Genomic DNA, 20,494 nt, shown 5'->3' with positions numbered 1-20,494 from the left:
TAATAGCCATTCTTAACTGAGTGGCTATTACTGTTTCTGAAAGAGGTATGGAATTTGTTGTTTACCATGGAATTTTTCATGACATCACCAGTGTAAAAGATGATCTCCATAGGCCCCAGAGGCAGAGCTGTGACTCTGTTTATGATCCCTTTACCCCGGGGAATAGATGAACTTCTGCTGGGTAGGGCTGGGCTGGCCTCCCTTTCACGTTTTTTATTTCTGAAGTGTTTCTCTTATTTCAGCTCCAGAAGGCAATAGAGGGTTCCACCCGCTCTGGGGTCCGTCTCCGACCTCCCCTTGCCAGTTTCCGTGACATCAGCCGGACCTCCAGCACCGCCAAGGCCGGGCAGGGCGCGCAGGCGTGGGGCCGGGAGGACACCGGCACGGTGGCAGCAGAGGAGGCAGCAAACCTGGGCACCGAGAGCCCTCTGCCCCCCTGCTCACACTCCCCCCAGCCCTCACACTCACAGGAAGAGGGGGAAGTCCCCAGCTCCGCTTATGCCACAGATACCGAGTTGGAAGAGATGGAGCTAACAGGGCGAGTTGCTGAAAACATCTCAGACATCCTCAAGGACATAAACCTACGTACCACTGACCTGGATGAAGATGAAGATGAGGATGAGGATGTTCCCCTATAGCTGGTGTGAGGGTAGCAGTCCATCACACTCTTCAGTGAGCCAGTCTTCTTGCGTTTGCTCCTCCAGGAGAAGCTTTTGGATGTTCTTTGCAATCCCCACAGAGGAACGATTCAGCTGGGAGGAGGGACATCAGACTGACCCTTTCTTTTGATGCTTTCCCTCTGGGCAGGCTGTTGGGCTGCTGGACTGTTGGGGCGTGTGCAGGTGTCAGATGTGGACAGCAAGGAGCCTGAGTGCAGGCAGAGCCCACTGTAACAGGACATGGATACTGCTGACACAGCCTGGATGCCCTGGGTCAATCTGCCATGTGGAAAGGGGAGGAGGATCAGCTCTCACTCCCCACTGGTGCCATCCTTTCAGCCACACCAGGCCTGCACACAGCAGCGTACCACAGCCAGACCTCCAGCCTAGAAGCATACTGCTGCTTCTGACTGCCACCCTGTCCACGCTGCTGCAGCTCCTTTTCACTGGCTCTTATCTTGCGCCCCCCCCAAACATTCCCATGTAGAACATTCTTATTCTTTCTCAATTTTTACTCTGGGATTTTCCTGGATGGGGATGCAGTTAGGAGCTCCTCCTCTGTCCTATAGCTGAGCCATGCCCTAAAAACAGATGGGAGGAAAGTATTTGGTGTATGTCTCATGTCTTGAATTCAGCCAAGGCTTAAGAAAACACTGGAAGGGAAAAAAGCCTCTTTGTTTTCCCATCATCTCTGAAATTTTAAAACAGAATGGGAAAATCTTAAGTGAGGGCATCCTCAGTGCTGGGGGAAGAGGAGTAAAACAGCATGTATGTACCTATATTTCAAAAAATGTTTGTCTCTCTGAATCACTGTTCACAATTTTCCACAGTTATAGTCTTAAAATATAAGAACTCAAGAAAAAAAAGTAATTATGGAGTGTTAGCAGGCTGCCAAGAAATACAGCAGAGGGAAGACACATTTTCTACACTTTGAAAACAGGTTTCTTTCTGAAAACTCCTGCTCTCTTTTCCTGGTAATTCTACCCTGCCTACTTTCCACATATTTCTGCATACCTCAGATCTGAGAATTCCAGCTCTCACTTTTGCCAGCTTATCTCTGTTGTGACTAACAGCAGAGACCTCAACCCTTGTCTGCAACATCCCTCTCTATTCCAGTTCTAAATCTGGAGCAGATCTGCGTCTTGCAAAAAGATGTCTTGTCAGTTCGTGTCATGCATGCAAAACCTTGGCATCCAAAGGTAAAGTGCTGCTTTGTTTAATTCACTGCTCTTGTGAGGTTTTCTCAGTAAACAGGCAAAAGCAAATTCTGTGTATTCTGCAGCTTCTTCTAACAGTCTACATCTTTTTCTACCATATTTTTGGTGTCTCATACCACTCAGATGCAGCCCCAAGCAGTCTATTAGATGTGTTTCCACTTATCAGCAACAGAGAAGAAATCCAGGCTCTGAAAATACATTCTTGGGGATAATCTCATTCCCCTTCCTGACATTAGTAAAGCATTATCTAACTTAGACTGACCAGTTCTACTTTAACACGTGATTTTCCATAAGCCATCTCAGGAGCAAGTGAAAAATACCATTACTTCTAACCCAGTCACCAAAGGAAAATTCCCTCCTGGCTTTAATTCCAAGGATTGACCTTGCACCAATTGCTCTCTGATGATGCTTATGGGTGGGAGAGTCTGTGACAAACTTACAGTAAAAGGAAATCTTCCCTGCTAGTCTCTTGCAGAGAGAGAAATTTATTCCTGCTGTCTGGAGTTCAGAGCCCACCAGGTCTGTTCTGTTTCAGGCACAAGATCACCCTTGATGAGCTAACAGGGGACAGCCCTTCCTGCCTTAATGATGTGCTCCAGGAGCCAGCCAGTCCTTGTGAGGAGACAGTGGTGATCTGAGGCCCTTGCACACAACAGCTGCTTGGCTCCACCAGAGGGGCACCTTTGTGTCTGCCAGGCACGAGCACTGCCTCCCCACTATCTTTGTGTCACCTTCTGCTGCCTGCAGGAAAGAGGCAAAACAACTGCTGCTTTGTTTTTTTCCTCAGGGAATTGTGATAGTCCCTTATATAAGCAGAGGAAAAAGGACATTCCTTTCACAAAAGTATAAATATTCAGTGAGTGACAACACCGAGATCTGAGGGTGCAGGCACACCTAAGAAGGATGAGTTTCTCCAAGTCATCCCCAGCCTTACTGTGCAGGCTTCTATTTTACAGCTTAAGCACAGGCTTCCACTGAGACAGATGAGACAAGGAGAAACTTTGAGGCTGGAGTCAGCACACCTCCCCCTCCTCTCTCCTGCATGCAGAGATATGCTCTGCTCCAGTCCCACACTTCTCCTACAGTGTGTTACAGAAGAACTGGGATGTGAGTTGCTGAGAAAGCAGATGGGAGTCTAAATCAAAGCCAGCGAGTGTGTGAGTCATGACAGACAGATTGTGAGCTGGGGGAGATGAAGCTGGAACAAAAAATGAAGCACATGGAGAGGCCTGGGGAGTGAAACACTGGCTAACCTGGAAAGCTTCCTGAGGCTCATCACTTGAGATTGCAGGAGAACACACGCGTGCCCACACATGTGGAACACACAGGTTCCTCTCCACTCCTGTTGCCTTGAGCTGTCCCTGGCTTACTGCGAGGAGCAGGATTGCTCTCTGGGGGGAGCTGAAAGGTGGCTGTCACTGCTGCTCTTTGTGGACACTACTCAAGATCCATTCCAGGTATTGCCTCCACACATGGAACAGAAGCAGCGTCCATCTGCACCATTTTCTCACCTTTACTCATACATGAAAATGTGTAAGGAGCCAGGATGGGACAAAAAACACTCTGCAAGGATGGTTTGCAAAGGCTGAAGTTGTTTCCATTTCCATCCTATCAATAAAATCTTCACTGAGCTGATGCCAAGTACATTAATAGGTGCAAAATGTGCAGTAAAATAATACTAAGCCTACCTTTGTCAAGGGAACTTTAGGCTTGTGCACTCTCAGGCTATCCCACTACACCCCCTCAAAGTTTAAGCTTGAAACCTTTGTCCAGCAAACAGTCACACTGATCTGTCACTCTAAAGCCTGCATCTCCCATCCTATCCAAACAGTACAGATTTGATAAGCTACAGGGAAAAACCTTTTTTTCTCAACCCAAAATATCCCCAGAATTTGTATCAGCTAAGAGGTCTTCCCATCCAGAAATTCACATCTAGCAAAAAACTGAACTCTTCCTTCACACGGCACTTAAGGGTGAAAGCAGAGTCTTGTTTTTAAATGCATCAATATGAAGAAAATGGGGAAGACTTAAGGTTGGTAAGACAACAAGTGGGGCTTTAGGTAGGTGTGACACAGCTAAGAGACTTGGCCATGAGCCAAATAAAGGAGAAACACATGGGGATGAACTACTGAACAACGAGAAAGATTTGCCTCAAAAAAGTAACATTTTTGATTGCCATTTGAGATTAAAGAAATTCTAGTTTTTTAAGCCTATGGACAAAAACAATTAGTAGAGGCAGAAACAGAGAGACAGATAGAGTCCATAAAAACAACATCCCCTTCTGCCCAGTTATGCAGATGCTGTATAGAAGTGTGTGTTTTGTGGCCTAAGAGTAAAAGACCAGCAAAAACCAGCTCAGCAAGAGAAAATCCCTCTTTACCAAATTAGTCCAAACCCAGGAAGGGTATAATTAGAAACACACTATTAAAAATACAGTCACAGCAAGCACTAAGTTGCTCATTGCCACATAAGCAGATACCTGGCACAGCTCTTATAAAAATATAATCAACACTAGAGACCAATAATTAAAATTTACATATAAAAGCCATGCCTGAGCATTAGGGTTAGGGTCTTAAGACGTGATGCAAAACTTTTTAATGCTATGTTTGTGGGAGACAAGCTTCAACTGGTCCTGACTGTGAGCCACAGGCTGTTCTTGTGTGTCGTCCCAGCCACTGTACAGACAAGCCTGTGCATGTGCACTCAGGCACACACACAACATCACCTCTGTCAAATCACGGTTGTGCAGTAGCAGAAAACTCTTCAACTCAGTTTCCTGTGCCTTGAGGCACATCCCTCCTTCCCTCAGCTTGCTGGATGGCACCAAGTCCCAGTGCAGCTTCACTGCAAGACAAACAAGAGTGCTGTGGACACTGCTGGGATTGGTGTGATGGCTACATGAGGTTGAGTCTCACCCAAACCTGTTGCTAGTCCAAGCACTGGACTTTCAAATGAGCATTTGCTCCCATCCCAGCCTTTTCAGTGTGCTGCTAGTGCAAACATCTTGTGCTGTGTAGTAAAACTAGTCACAGAAACATATCTGACTTGAAGAATTGCACCTGATATGGAGGACAATGTCCAGCTGAGGAAAAATCCAATACCACATTCATAAATGAAAAGAATGCAAAGAAATGAAAATGTGAATTGCCTACTTTAGAGGAACAACAAGCTAAGTACTGCTAGTATCTAAACCTTTACTGAATAGCTACTCAGTTGGAAGAACAGAAGGGAAAGCTACAAGGCATACTGAGATATACTCAGAATTAAAGCCACATAAACTCAAGGTAGAAGCTTTTCAGTTTTTCCCACACAGAAACAAATGCAAAAGACAGTAATGGAAAGTTTATGAGAAACACATTTGAAATGTAAAAAAAAAAAATCTGCTTTTTTCTCCCCCCTTAAAGTTCCATAGTGCACTTAAGCAAACAGGCTGTGAAAAGAAATGGGAGCCAAGATGGCTGGACTGTGACCAAACATGTCACAGAATCCTATGCTTAACTCAAACTGGCAATTTCTCTGGCACAGAAGATAAGATCTGTCTGAGAACCATGCAGAAAGTACCCTTGCAGCTGGCAAAGTGCAGATCCAGTGAGGTGTACAGCAAGAGTGCTCGTATGCCCTTTTTAGTTACCCTTCTCATTAATCACTTAGAAATAACACATGAGGTATTGTAAAACAGCAATGTGAGAGAAACATATGGCAGGTTTGCCATCTAGTCTAAACAAAGAAATAAGCAGAAAGTGGAGATGAGAGCCTCAGGCAGATAGCATACAATAAGGTTCATGCTGGGGCTAAGCAGCTAAATCCAGAGAAGATGAACAGAATTGAGGGGTAAGCCTAATCTGGTATGATGACAAAAGAGTTCTTTTATATGAAACATTCAGCAGCTGGACAGCATCTTCGCAGCACAATGTGAAATTAAGGAAAAAATATGTTTTTCCAATGCAGAGGTATAACTTCCAGGACCAGAGACATTTTGTTTTCCCAGGGACTCAAGTCTTAAACATATGTGGAATAACTGATTTCATTTGACACACTACATTTCAAAAACAAAGTAATTCAGAGGCCATTTGGAAAAGAAAAAAAACCAACAAAATCCACAACATCAACCACATCAACAACAAAAACCAAAATAAACAAAAACCACACACAAAACCAGGAGAGAGCACAGGGGAGACTTACAAGGATTGACAAAAATAAAATTAAAAAAAAACCAAAAAAACCAAAAAACAACGAATAAAAACCTAAAGCAGTTAAGTAAGTGTGTCTTATGCAAGTCACAATTAATTCTATGAATGTAGTTATGCAGACATACATACCAAGTGGTGGGTGGCAATCTATTTGGTATCAAAAGCAGGTAAACTGGAAAGAAGCAAATTAAATTCAAATAGAACACAGAAAGCAAAAATCAGTGCAATAGCCCTGGCTGTAAAATATGCTATGCCTTGAGCAGGGCAAGAAACACTGCTTAGCTCCTGGAAGAAATAGAGTCTGAAAAGCACACATATCTTGACAAGGAAATAATACTTTTTATGGCTGGAATTTAGAAGTCTCACATGGCAAACAAACTATGGCAAACAAGCTACTGGATCTACCTCATGTCCTGCATCAGAAGCAGATGACACAACAATGCTGGAAGTGCAGAGATGTTTCCTTCCCTCTGGGTGGACCAATTCCCCAGTCTGCTATGAGGACAGCGAGCTGAGAAGCATTTAAAATTGAAATGTGAACCCAGAGTCGTGCTACCCAATGTCAGTGCCTTTTACAACTGAAGCATCAGACACCTTTCTGTGTCCTAATGGGCTGTTGTGAAATTTCTGTCCAACTCTGAGTCAGATGTGTCTGCATCTCACCAGTTTTGGGACAAATCTTGTATGTATCACCTGGAAAACGCTTATTCAGTAGAACAGGAAAACCCACTCTGTGCTAAAGTTGAGGATTGTGGTGATGTGATGCTTTCTATCCTCAAATCTGGCCTAGGATTCATGTCCTGGTAGTCATAGTCACACATCAAATTTTAGCCCAGTATAGTCAAACACGTGATGCTCTTTCTTAATGAGAAATCAGATACTTCCTACTCTGGGGTGCTTCTCCAAGCCACCATGGATCCTTTTCAATGTGCTCCATCAGACTGCCTCCTTGAAACCCACCCCTCTTCCTAGGATCCTCCTTCCTGAGACGCAAATCCCCTGGAACCAGTCCCACAGAAATAAAACACTTCCACCAGCCAGGAGGGCAAGACCACATTCTGTTTAATAACAACTCCATAAAGGACTGTACATGCTATTTTGAGCTACCTCCCCTCCTTTACTGTGGTTGCTGCCACGTACAGGCATGGAGGTGTGTAGTGCCATATAGTTCTCTAAGTCTATATGTAATGTGTGCACATGTATGCAGGTGGTTGCACATGGATGTATTTATATATAGCTCTGTAGAAGTGTTTATCTCGTAAGTCACATTATCAAAACATGCGAAATATATCCAACAAAAATTTTCAGGCAAACATGTTTTGGAGCTGGAAGACCAAAGGCAAATCAGACTCATTTTAGTTATTAAGGGCTAGTGTGGGACAATGTAAGGATGAAAGCTTTCAGTAGTGGGTCCCTCTCCCTTTTTGTTTTGCTTGCATTCAGTACCTTCTCCCCACACATCAATGCACCTCTGTAAACACTAGCTGAACAGGATACAGACAATCCCCATGCAGCCTCCCCTCTACAGAAAACACGTCCAGGCTTGGGGGGAAGCCCTTGAGAACTGCTTTGCAGCAACCTCCATTGTACCATACGCTTATGCTAAAGGAGTTTCAGATACCGAGAATACAACATTTGCAGACCCGAGCCTTTAGTTATTTTTACACATGCTTCAGGAATCCATCCTGCACGCCACCCTTGAGACTCCCATCCACCACCCTTCTACCTCCCAAATCCTCTGCCTGTACCCACCCACATCTGAAAAGAGCTGAAACAAGAGGAATCTTGTTCCCTGTAAAATTACTTTTGAGTTCCAGTTTTATAGTGCAGGGATTCCCAGAGACCTCCAATCATGCACAACATCCACAAATCAGAGAAGAAAAATTAAAGCCAAACAAGAATATATACCTGCAAAAGAGCTTTTGGCTTGCTACATTGCTCAAGCATGCAGTATCTGGAAAGAAGGGAAATCCACCTACACTTGCCTTATGGGAACATGGCAGAGCTCTGGAAGAGGATTCTTAACCTTGTGGCCTCCAATCCAATCATGACTGGATTTCCATGCCAAATGAAAATGAATCCAGAAGGCCAATGAATCTGGACTACATGCCTTTATCTTATTGGAAGCAAATCTTGATGCACAATCTCATAATGGAGAAAAGCCTTTTTAGATGTTTTTGTCTTGCAAGCATGGACATTTGATCCCTTATGGGAAAGCGAAAACAAGACTAGGTTTCAGAGGGCATTTAAAATGTCCCCAGCTGAAGGAGATGAGGAAGATCCTAGCAGGAGAATTCTTTCCACAGAACACTGCAACCCCTCTCCTCCCAAAAGACAGCAGCTACTACACATCAGTGGGTAGGTCCTGCCCACAGCAGAGGGGTTGGACTTGATGGTCCCTTTCAACCATTCTGTGGTTCTGTGGTATCTGCACTGAAAACATTCCTGAACAAGACTTTACAGTTTCAGCAAACATGCTCTTTCTCAGAATCACAGCCTAACTAAATTTTTCCTCTCCCAACAATGTGTATCTGCACTGGAAAAATACAGCACATATTTCTTTCCTTTTGTGCAGACCAACAATGACAATCATAGAGCTTCTCTTCATTTTCAAGGAAAAAATAACACTTTGGTCTGCCTATGCTGGGGAAAATGTCAGTGCAAGGATGTAAATAGACCCTGATGTTGCAAGCCCAGATCTCCCATGTCCATTTGTTAACATGGTAACCCTCACCCTTATCCCAGTCATTCCACGGAGCTGGCTGTGCTGCCCAGGGAGCACGGTGTCCCCAGGCTCCAGGACATTCTCTGAGACACAGAGACACTGATCTGGCACAGAAGTGCAGCTCTTCTGCTCGTGCACAGGTTCACTACTACTCAGCCTGGGAAAAGCCCAAGGTACAAAAGAGGCACCTGACACTGACTTGACAGCTTGCAACCGTATTTGAGACTGTGCTTTAATGACTGTAGGCTGTCCTACACATACATTTAGTTCGAATAGGCACCATTTTACTCACATTTTCCCTGTTTATTTTTCCTTTCCCTGAGCCATGGCATAGAAATCTTTCCCTGTCAGATTGCTACAGGGGAGGAAAATCAAAGATGAAAGTATTACTTATTTACATTTTTCTAGCTGTAAGCTGCTGATAATCGCTGTATTGGAATTAATTTTTTTTTCTTTCCTTTCTTTTCTTTTTTTCTTTTAGAAAAAGTCAAACAGTTCATTTAAAAGATATGCCAGAGTTGTCTGAACAAGGAACACTGGAAAATCCACCTGGGAGAAATTAGAAGGAAGAGCTTAGACTTTGCCAACATTGCTCTGCTTTTTATAGCATTTAGAGGCAGTTTATCTGAGTTTGCTTCTCCTTTTAGGCAATTATCAATACAACAGTTAAGGCAAACTTAGCTGAATTTAGGTATTTTGGCTCTCCAGTGAGATCAGAACTCACACTAACTTCATTTGGGCAAGGAGTAAGTTCTTATTTTGTGTATTTCTCATACGATTTCCCTGAAGAACAGAACACACTGTGAGCTTTTTTTTGAAGACAACGAAGAAGAAGCTAGCAGGTACCCAAATCCAGGGAGGTCTCTTTCCTATCACTGTCTCAAGAAAAAAGTGTGGTTTGGACTAAGGAGTACCATAAGCTGCAACAATCCTGGACTTACAGCTTGTTTAGCAATTCTGTACCTCAGTCCACTCCGCTGGGAGTCTGCCATGAAGCTTCTTACCTGTTTTGTGTAAACAAAAGACATCAGGCTTTTCTGGACCTTTTTCCAAGCCTTTCCCTCCCTGCCACACACAGTGGTGCACAGGGCTGTGCTGTTGCACACAGCCTTGCCTCACCACAACACCTCCCACCTCTGTCAAACAGAGAGATGACTTTCCTTCTCCAGTTCTCCAAGGCTACATTGAACATTTTTCATTGCTGCTGTACACAGTACAGCAGGCACAGGCTCTGCCTAGGTGTGAAGTACTCTTCTGTATCTCACATTGGACTGGAACTGGCCTGAAAATAGGGATAAATATCCCTTCCAACAGCTATGCTTCACTCTTAAACAAGTCTCCCCTCTTGCAATTACGGGATAAGACTTGTCAGTATCTTTAGCTGCCATGGAGTTTGATCACTGAGTGCATACACGATTTGTGCATGTTAATTTTATTAATTTCATGCATATATCAAGTTACTCATGTCCTCCTGCCCAGTTTCCAGGGTTTACTTCAAAGGAGCCTGTGGAAGGGAACAGTGAGGGAAACAACAGGGCATAAATAACAAAGACCAAATCAAGTAAGAGCATACTAACAATTCCAAGGAAAACACTAAGGAAGAAAATGGGGAATAATTTCCTTCTTGGTACCCCAGTGGGTCTTATTCTTTTCAGACAGACATATCACAATCAGCTTATGCCAATTCAAGTTGCATCTGCAACCAGTTTTCCACATGACCATCTACACATTTCACCAGCCCTCAGTGATGCCTGCCTCACCAAGAGAAGCAATATGAAGAGTTCACCTCACTGAAACCTTTATTTAGGTAGGGGACTGGGTTAGTTTTCAATGGGGCCAGTTCCTGAGCAGCCAAATGAGTGTTAGTGCTGGTGCTTTTTAGGCAGTAGAAGTACAGAGCTGGTGGTGGTGGTGGAAGAGAGGAGGCAGGACAGCTCCTTTGAGCAGCTTAGACTCATTGTGAAGATGCCGTTTCAAAGTGCTTTTCCCAGTTTCTCCAACCTGACATAAAAGAAGGCCAGCTGCTGAGAACAGCACTCTCTCTCCCTCTGCTCACAGCTCTTCTATCTTCACTTTTATAGCAAGGTAAAAGTCCCTGGCTTGGTGTGGGCCAGCTGAGCATCAGCATTTGCCCAAGGGCTGTGGGAGGAGAGCATGGTCAGAGCAGAGCTCCCCTTCCTTCAAAGCAGCTCACCACTGGATCAGCTTAGAAGCATGGCTGAACTTGCTCTCTGCAGCGAGCCTGTCCTGAAAAGTGATGTTACCATTTTTTAAGGGGAAAAAGCAAGTGGATGACTTGTCAGCAGCTCTCCAAAAGAGGATGATGATTTAGAGGCACAGAAACTGAAAGAAGCAGATAAACTTCTCTGTCCCAGAGCCTGAGGTAATGGAATTGAAAAGAACCCGGAGGGCTCGTAAAGAAAGCTTCAGATTTATATAAAAGAAAAGCTCATGAAAGGGTATAACTAATCAGGTATGAGCAATCATGGGAGAAGGAACAAGAGAAAATTTTCTTCCAGTAGAAGATTTTAAATTAGGGTCACTTCTGGTTAAGCCTTATTTCATGTTTAGCACAATAATTTCAACAAGTTCCTGCTGAAGACAAAGGCTTGGAGGAAAGATGGGAATCTTCTATCTCCACTACTTCAAGAATATCTAAAATTTTCTGTAGTGCAGCTTTGCTTCATGTGTTTGTGGCAAACAGCAGAGCTCAGTTTCTTAGTAACTGCAGATCAGGGATACTGAGCTCACCTTTCCTTCTTATTTACAGCCTCACAAACACAATTTGGGCTCTGACTGTTTGGCTGGACTCTCTCCAACTCATCCCTCCTCACCAGGATAAAGGGACTGCAGGCCAAATTTCGCTCACAGAGCACCTGTGCCTCCCATATGCTTGGATAGGTGTATCTATATAATAACAGCTTTTCTGGGAAATGTACAGGAGGTTCCAGGTCTCTCTCTCTCTGGTATTGGATACACACAGGCAGCAGGCCTGTTATGTAAGAAAGGACCAGATTACACAAACAATTTTGCACTTTCAAAGAGATTCAAACTGCCTTTCCAGTTCAGCTCAGGCTGCTCACTCGGGTGGTAAGTGTGAACTGGAAGATCTGCTCTCTCTAGTCAGACTCCTAGCAATTAGCTCTTTTGGACTGTGGAGAGGTATGGAAAATAGCCTTTTTCTTACTTTCAGGAAAAGGCTGAAATTTTATTGTTCACAGAATGTTAAGTCATTTATGAAAAAAAATTACAGAATTTAGTAAGCTGGAAGGTTTTTACAGAGAGTGGTTTTCAAACCAGTCTGCATTCACAGAGAATGAGGCTCTCTACAGGTTTCTAAGACAGCAGGTTATGGTACTATAAAGTAGGGTATAGTTCTTTATCCCAATTCCACAGAGGCTAGAAGAATCTCCAGATTTTCTCTTCCTATTGGACTCCACAGAATTTTCTATATGGTCAATTTTTTTCACACTTTTCCTTATGTAGGTAACTCCCTGTCACTGCTTTCCATGGAGATAAGGTCTATCTTTTAGACATCAATCAGACATCTTGGTAAATGTACCACATGTCCATCTTAAAGAAAAAGAAGCCCTGGACAAGTTGACCCACTTGTCCCAGCCTGTAAACAACACAAAGGGATGATCAGAAGCTACTCTGAAAGTTACTGTAAACATCCAGATTGGTCCTGGAGAGGCACATGGGAACAAAATGGTTTGGAGAAAGAAACAAACAAGCCACCCAAATCTCCCACAAAGGTACACACCCAACCATTTTTGTTTCCCTAAAGACCTTTTAAAAGAGAAATAGCTTTAAACTTACTCATTTGCTCATCTGCTGAAGTGCTCTTGGCACTTGCCCCATCTGCCTTTTCTGGCTAGTGTGATTTCCCAGGCCCTGCTCCACAGCTGGACCCAAGCCAGTTCAGGACAATGAGCTCCCAATGGCCCTGCAAGAACTATAGGAGATCATTTTTATCAAGCCTTGCTGCCCAGGGGAGGTTAGTACCTCAATGTGTAAACATCTTTGAAGAGATATTGAAAGCTCATCACTCAGGAGAAGAGCGACCTCCTTAGAAATGCAGAAGCAAGACCAAGGAAACACATAAAAAAAGATGGGTCACAAAAACTTTTCTCTCTTACCTACACCAAATTACCAGTGTAACTTTAACATCCCAGAGGTCTTTCCTTTAGAGGTGCAGTGGAGAGGGAAGACAGATCTGCTTGAAGTGGACTTGGCTGGGAAGACCTGGGTATTGAAAAAGGAGTCCCTCTTTTTGCAGCTGCCTGTGTCAGTGGGAAAAAGCTGATCAGGGTGTTCTTCCTGAGAGTCCCATTCCTACTTTTCACAATTCCTGGACATCATTTGCTTTGCTTGCCAGGAGCTGTCTAAACTCTGAGACTTGATGATATTCCTCCAGAGACATTTTGTTCGCCTTAGACATTCTTCCCTGAAAATATGCAGGAACTGAACCTGAAGCAGGAAAGAAGCATGTATCACTCTCCTGTCATCCAAAAAACACACCAAGCCTGAAGAGGAGGCAAAGAAGAGACAAATGTATCATGAATTAAACAGAGCAAATATGAGTCAGAGTAAGTGAGAAAAGAGTTGCTCTTGGAACAGTATGGCAGTGTCCAGGCAAATTCCTTTCTATAGCTCATCAGATCCAGCATCTGATCTACACCCATGCTCTGCTGATGCTTCCTTGCAAGAGGTCTTGCAATTAAAACTCAGCACTTGGGTAATCTCTGCTGGTTCTGTTCAGTCCTCCAGCAAAATCAATAACCTTATACAATTTTTGCTTTTGTTGTCCCTGTTTATTTTCCAGTGAGAGCTGGAAGTGAAACAATTTCCTTTCAAAACCTTTCCCTCTCAAAAGGAGGTCTGTGAAAAAATGGCAAGGAATTGCAAGAGAACAAATTCCCCCTAATCAGAGAATCATGTTTTTTTAAAACAAAAAAATATATACCCCGTACAAATACGGGAAACTCCTGAAATCAGCTTTCTCCACACCTAAAAAAGAGATGGGAAGGAAAAACAGACAGACCAAGTATTGAGCATTATTTACACTGCTTGGGGGCAGGAAAACAAAAGAAGAAAACATAGGCAGGAAGAAGAAGACAAATAGGAGGAGAAAATTTCCTCTCACCCCTTTTCATCCAGCTATATTTGGCACTGCAGGAGTGGCAGAAATGGGAGAGGTGCAGTATTTCTGTTAAGTCATGACTGGAGTACAGGCCTTTCCCATTACTAACTGCTTTGTTATGAACACTTCTCCAGAATATAAAAAGGTTAAAAAAAAGTGCAAAAACTGAAAACTGTAATGTAAACTAGGTATCTGTGATCTCATAGCTGTATGCACTGTCCCTGGACCTGCTGCCTACTCTCTGGGTCTCCCCATTCTGCTGGCAAGGAAAAGACAGAAGGACACAGCAGCAGCACCAAAATGGGCATGTCCTCAAGCCCCCTGCAAGAGTCAGCTTTTTATGACTGTCTCCATAGCTGAAAATGTCCTTTCCACTGGCTTCCAGTGCCCACTGCCAAAAGGACAAACCGCTCTTGCCAGCTCCTGGGAAGGCAGAAATGTCAAAGAAAGAAACAAACAAATGGAAGAGACCGAAGCATGAATATCTGAGAGCAGGGTTAGGTTTGTATCTGCACCCATTTCTCCATGCCACAGCAGAGCCGTGCCCACAGAGCCACTCTGGCAGCACAGGCCGGGTTCTGGGAGCACAGCTCGTACCTATCAACCCTAAAGTTTGTATCAAGGTGCTACTGAGGATCTGGTTGCACAGCACATCCTTCATGGCCTGATCCTCTGCATCAGCCACAATCCCAACACTAGTGCAATCTAGATCTGCAAAGCCACAGCTTCATTTAAAACCAGTTTATATTCATATATTCTACGACATAGAAGGGGGCCAAGTCCACAGAGCAATGTCCATTCTGCCAAGATGAATTCTAGCCACAAAGCTGCTCCCTACACCAAGCCTATCTCATCAGCCACATCCCCAGTACCAGAAGAGTTTATATCCACAGCCAAGACTTTATGTTAAAAAGACTTAGAAATTATTTACCAATCCAGATCTCTCCAAGCACATCACATGTTGCCCAGAGCAATGAAAATCCAAAATATGTGTCCATGGGGGAGGGGAAGAAAAGGTTTTTGTGTCAATCACTTTGAGATTTTCCTCATTTAAAAAAATAATTAAATGTCAGGAATGGAAGGTGTGTCTGCTTGGAAATATGGGGAGCTGGAGAGAAGAATCCCTGTAATTGCATTCCTTGCCACCCCTCTCTTTGTTCAGCAATGATGAGTACTTCACAGAAAGCATCAGTTGTTTGTTTCTCCCTCTTCCTCATCAAAGGACTGCACCCCAGAGGAAGTGACATCTGAGACTTTGCGGCTCAGTGCAGCATGTTCCATCTCCTCTCGAGGAGACAAAGATTCCAGGTCCCGGCACACTGCATCATCCTCCTCTGGAGAGGGCTTCTTGTTTAGGAGAGGAGCCTTCTCCAGCCTTGGGTTCCCTTCATCCTCAATGTGGTCCTCCATGTACGTGCTGGACTCAGCTCCTCCCCCGCCCTGAGCAGTCTGCAGGGGCCACACGTGGACCAGCCCCGTGCTCTGGATGAAGTTCTGCTCCTGCCGCTGTTGCTGCAGCTGCTGCTGCTGCTGGAGAAAGCTGCTCTGAAGCAAAATGCTTTCCTGAAGGTTTGTCTGGGACTCATCAAAATTCTGGCCTAGGTAGGAGCCAGTGGCTGGGGAGGCGATGAGGGACTGGTCACTGGCCTCCCAGGCGTCGGAGGAGCCCAAGCAGTACATGCCCTGCGAGACGTAGGAGTGAGGCCAGCTGTCATACTGCGTCTGGGCCATGTGCTCTGCAAGCAAAGGAGGCAAACAACACACAGTTAGACACTCTCCCTAGGTCTGGCTGGCTCATCCTGGTACCCATGTGCCTGAGCATGGCACAGGGTGGGTGAATCCACCTTTAGAGGCAAGGAGGGCAAAGAGAAAACACAGTTCTGGGCAGCTGGCAGGTGACCTCAATACCAACAACTGACTGTAAGAGCTGGCAGCTTTCCACAGTTGTGCTCCAAAAAGGCAAAAGGAACTGGGCTTTGGAAACTCTCTGCTAAGATTAGATTCCTTGGACCTCTCCACAAACAAGGGTGACTCTAGCAGATCTGACTGGGGCTACAGAATAAAACAGAGTAGAGCAAAAGAGAGCAACCAAAGCAGGAAGGGGGTGTCTTAAGATTAGCAAGAAGGACTAGAGCTCACCTTGGCTCTCCATCAGCTCCTGATAGTTCTCAGAGTAGTTGCCTGCTGGGTTGTCCTGATTTGAGTTTACACTCATATCCTCACCATCCATGGAGGACCAGGCCATGAGAGTTGCTTCAGAAATAGCAAATTGCTCCATCACCCCTGTGCCAAAGGAGACAGGGAAGGGAGGCAAAGATGCATTAAAGTCTCCACTTCTTGCCATCATCCCTTACCCCATCTTTTGGTCACACTGTCCCACTCTGGTCCTATCTCAGCAACACCCATCACCCACAACTGGCCCTCACCCTCTCCACCTTGCATTCCACTGGCAATATCCCAACCGCCAAAGTCTCTCTCTACTTCAGCCTCTCCCGAGTGCTTTTCTCAAGCTGCCGCACTTTGGAATCTCTCAGGGGCTCCCCTCTGGGGGCACCCCGCCGCCCCACGGCAGGTGCCAGGAGGCAGGCGTGGCTACCTGCGAGGAAGCGGGCCTCCTTCTCGCCGTCGCTGAGGTCCGAGTAGGCGTCGGCGTCCTTGCGCGCGCTCTCGTGCGTGTGCTGCTGCTGCTGGCTGTGCGCCTTGCCCCAGCCCTGCCACTCGATCATGTGCGCCACGCGGCCCTGCCCCATGGCCGTCGGCTTCGTCACGTGGTCCTTCATGCTGCGGGATATCCCTAAGGCGCCAGACATTGGGAAACAAGGCAGGGCTATTACACAGCTCCGCTTTCCAATGGGGTTTCACCTCTCTCAGAAGTGGAGCTTCTCCCCTCCTGTCCTGACAGGATGCATGGCTAGGGCTGGCTGTCTCCCACCTCTCACTGCATCACTCTCCAGGGGAGTTTCTCCATCTTCCCCTGGACAAACTCTCAGAAGGGGGGGAAAAAGGGGAACCCCAAATATGAAAGACCATTTCCTTCCTTGCCTAGAATCCATTTAGGATAGAGCTGGGCATGAAGGATGAAGCCTGGAAGTGAACAAACTAAGAAACAAAAAAGGGGGTTAAACCCAAGACTGAGGGGAAGCAATTGAAGATGTCTGAGCAGGGGTGAACAGTGAGAAGCCAACAGGAGTAACACAAATCTGTTCTTTAAAAGGGCAACAACTGTGAGATTGCTGTATTTAGAACCATGGTGTTGGAGACTCCTATAAGGCCATGAAAAGGCAAAAGCCAGAAAGGAGCATTTGTGAGAGTGACAGAGAGATATGGGAAGAGGCCAAAGGCCTGTGGAGAGAAGCTGCCAAGGACAAAGTCAAATTTTGAGGACCTCACCAGAGAAAGATGATTTAGCCAAAGCCCCAATCCCATAAGCATTGGAGTTGCGTTTCAGCTTGGGAAGGATGGAGGTCGTATCTTCCATGGAGAGCTGAAAAGAGAGAGAATATGAAGAAATGATATACAGGAAGGAGAAAAGGAAGGGAACTGAAACGAGAAAACAGTAGGTAGTTGGAAGATGATGAGCAGAAGCAAGCAGTAAGAACGAAAGAGGGAAAGGAAAATGAGAGGCTATGTAACCAGGACTGGATATTGCACAGCACTGGGACTGACTGAGGCAAGGCCAGAGGGAGAGGCAGAAAGAGGCTGTGAGAAGCCTCCTGTTGGCAGCTGCCAGCCCTCCACAGACACGCTGCAGCATTCCCAACTCTTTGTTAGAGATGCAAGACATGGCTGTTGGACAATTCAGGGATCTTGCAGTGGGGAGCTGTCAGTACAATAGGCAAGCCACAGTAAAGTATCATATATGCATAATACTACCAATTTTTTGGTACTTTGATTTTTTTTCTTCTTATATAGTCTTAATAAAACGATCATGACTACAGCAGTGATGGGTCCTGTTTCAAGCACCTACATCTGTAAAGAAATTTGGTCTACAGCTCTACAGCTCTGCTTAATTTTCTTGACTGCCTTTTCTGTGTTTATCCTCAGTCCCTGAATAACAAGGACAGGGCACTGTTGGGACAGGCAGCCGTCACAAACATCATCACAAAAATAATCTCTCAAGATGAATTCATCAGGCTTCTTCAGAGATGCCAGGCATTGCATATGAGGCTTAACTTTCACAAGGGCTAAATAAACATTGCTTCTGCTCTTCATTTCAACCTCTCTGAAAATCAAGGCCAGAATCTTTCAAACACAAGGATACTCAAAAGTAGTGACTATGACACTGAAAATTTTAAATCCTGACAGAAAACAAGCACTTGGACCTCACAAAAAGTGAATGGAGCAGTAACTGGGCAGTGAAATAACTGCAAAGGAAGGCATTGTAAAGATCTCACACTGTGTATAACACCAGTCAGTTGCCAAAATATGAGAGGTGAGATTTTATGGAAACTGAGTGTAAATGCAGCAGCTAAGGCATCCTGTAACTGTGGAAGCAGGAACGTGCTGTGTGTGTAACGTGAGCTGAAGAAATCAGAAAGCAGAGGAAGAACAGCAAAAAGTGAGAGCACAGCCCTTGTTCCATGAAGCATTTCCTTTGGTGATGAAGCTTGCTGGAGAAAGTCCATCTATGCCCCCACTGGTCACTCCTGCCCGGGTGCTCCTGGCTCAGTATCCACCACTTGTTCCAGAAGAGCCTGGGGGCTGGGCTGTGAGCTGCCTCATGGAACCCATCAAAAAAAGAAAGTAAATTGCAGAGGGCTCCCACTACTGCAAGGCTGAAGAGCTGTGACATGAAGGCAGGAATGAATGCGAAGCGAAGGAAATTCATGATCCAGCTTTGGTACCAAAGAAGATCTATGGAATTACACTGGCTAAGAGCTGCCTCATGAAAGAGCTCCATGGATTCTCTATGGGTTGGAAAAGGGGAAACTGCAAGTAAGGAAACTGTCTTCTGCTTTCTTTAAGGAAACCTGACCTTGCGTACTTTGCTGTCAGCTAGACATAGGTGCAGTATGGGAAAAGAAAAAAAACAAATTTCTTCTAGACAGTTGCTGCATGCACCATTATTTTCCAACACAATTTGTTTCTGTAATTGATTCTAGGCAAAAGATCTCAAGACCATAAGTGCCCCAATGAAAGAGGTGAGAACTAAAAATTATATTCAATGTCCCACATGCTTCCAAATCACAGGAAAGAAGAAAGCTACAGGTATTTTAAAAGTTTTGAAAGAATCTAGAATTTGAAAACACTTATACTACTCAAAATGGAGCTGCTAATCCTGGCCTTCCAAGTGTACAGAACTATAAAGTTAATTTATGTGAAAATATTTTGTAAGTACCCTTTAAAAAAGTCCAGTAGAATAAATATGCATTATTCCTCTTTCAGGATGCTGTTTCTGCATTAGTGAAAAAGAAAAAAAACTTTTTTCATGGCACAAGTATTAAGAGCAAAAGGAACACATGTAATTAAAATGTTTGCTTTTCATCTGCTTTTAATTGAAGTTAACTGGCACTCTCCATCTACCCTAGGAGACATAAAGAATTCTGTTACTTCTGCGTGCAACTGAAAATGAGGGAGACATTTCTCCCAAACTTCTCCCTGAAGAAGATCCAATGATGCTCTAATCTAGGACTACTATCTTTTAAAATATGCTGGACGGACACCTTTCTTATGTAGCAGTGCCCAGAAATCTCAAAAACAGAACATATGAAATGGCACACATTTGTCCCCAAAAGGATGAAAGCTATTCAACAGCCACCCACAGATCAAAATATCTGCCAGACAGCAAAAGATTCAGAAGCAAACAAAAATCTATCACCATCCTCTGACTCGGAGACAACTCCCAGAATTTCAGCAGCACGAAGGACTTTCAGCCATGTTCTCATTCTGGCCTCTACTGTATCCAACGTCAGACAAACCCTGGTCTTCCTATGACTAGAAATTTGAAAAGGGACTCAGCGCATACTCACATTGATACCATCCCAGGAGAAATCCGTCCGTGTTTGCTAAAGAAAGCAAAGAAAGGCACCACGTCAGTGTAACAAACAACTTGCAAGCAGCCAAGCAACTCCAGTGGTTTGCCACAATCAACAGGCACTACTTTATCTGGTGTGTTCTAAAAACTTGTGTTTTTCAAGATGGTTTCACTCTCTGCTGGTGAATATGGTGCCTGTAAGGGTCATGGTGTTTGACGGTGAAATAGTGAACAGGGTGACAGAGTAGGAAAGAACAAAGCACCTTTTCTCAAGACTCCTCTTAAGTGTGGATTGCACCACTTTGAGGTTAACACAAGGAGGAGCTACACCACCTTTGTATTTTGAGTGTCCTACAGCAAGCTACTCAATTCTGCTGAAATTATTTTCTTCTGCAGTGTTTTGGCTTGTCCATTGTGACTCACTCGCCCCTTGCGAGCCAGAATCACTTCCCACATCAGCCATCACAGCATCAACTCAGAGTGTGCTTTCTTCAGCTGGGAGGACTCATCTCAACATCCCGGGTTCGGGGATGGAGACGCTCAGGAAAATCTAGATGACTCCTGTTACACCTATGGTAGCCATTCA

The 20,494-nt window shown here is 44.7% G+C and overlaps 2 protein-coding genes across 11 annotated transcripts in view; one reads left to right on the top strand and one right to left on the bottom strand.

Moving 5' to 3' along the window:
• CLCN1 (chloride voltage-gated channel 1) overlaps window positions 1-8,597 on the top strand; it is a 64,812-nt gene extending 56,215 nt beyond the window's left edge. For all 5 annotated transcript variants that reach the window (XM_074534872.1, XM_074534870.1, XM_026797965.2 and 2 more), the window contains one exon: window positions 243-8,597. In XM_074534872.1, the coding sequence (XP_074390973.1) occupies window positions 243-638 (396 nt within the window). In that variant the 3' untranslated portion in view covers window positions 639-8,597. The remainder of the gene's footprint in view (window positions 1-242) is intronic.
• FAM131B (family with sequence similarity 131 member B) overlaps window positions 7,111-20,494 on the bottom strand; it is a 33,757-nt gene continuing 20,373 nt past the window's right edge. For 2 of the 6 annotated variants that reach the window (XM_074534898.1, XM_074534897.1), the window contains exons 3-7: window positions 19,904-19,939; window positions 17,329-17,418; window positions 16,531-16,741; window positions 16,074-16,217; window positions 7,111-15,670 (exon numbers count right to left, since the gene is read on the bottom strand). In XM_074534898.1, the coding sequence (XP_074390999.1) occupies window positions 15,123-15,670; window positions 16,074-16,217; window positions 16,531-16,741; window positions 17,329-17,418; window positions 19,904-19,939 (1,029 nt within the window). In that variant the 3' untranslated portion in view covers window positions 7,111-15,122. Of the gene's footprint in view, window positions 15,671-16,073; window positions 16,218-16,530; window positions 16,742-17,324; window positions 17,419-19,903; window positions 19,940-20,494 lie in introns of all 6 variants that reach the window. The other 4 variants (XR_012578964.1, XM_026797956.2, XM_026797957.2 and 1 more) reach the window with 4 other exon arrangements.

The sequence above is a fragment of the Zonotrichia albicollis genome, chromosome 2, assembly GCF_047830755.1.
Source record: "Zonotrichia albicollis isolate bZonAlb1 chromosome 2, bZonAlb1.hap1, whole genome shotgun sequence".
Lineage (NCBI taxonomy): Eukaryota > Metazoa > Chordata > Aves > Passeriformes > Passerellidae > Zonotrichia > Zonotrichia albicollis.
Note: the sequence above shows the minus strand (reverse complement) of the source record. Positions and strands in the feature narration are given on the sequence as shown.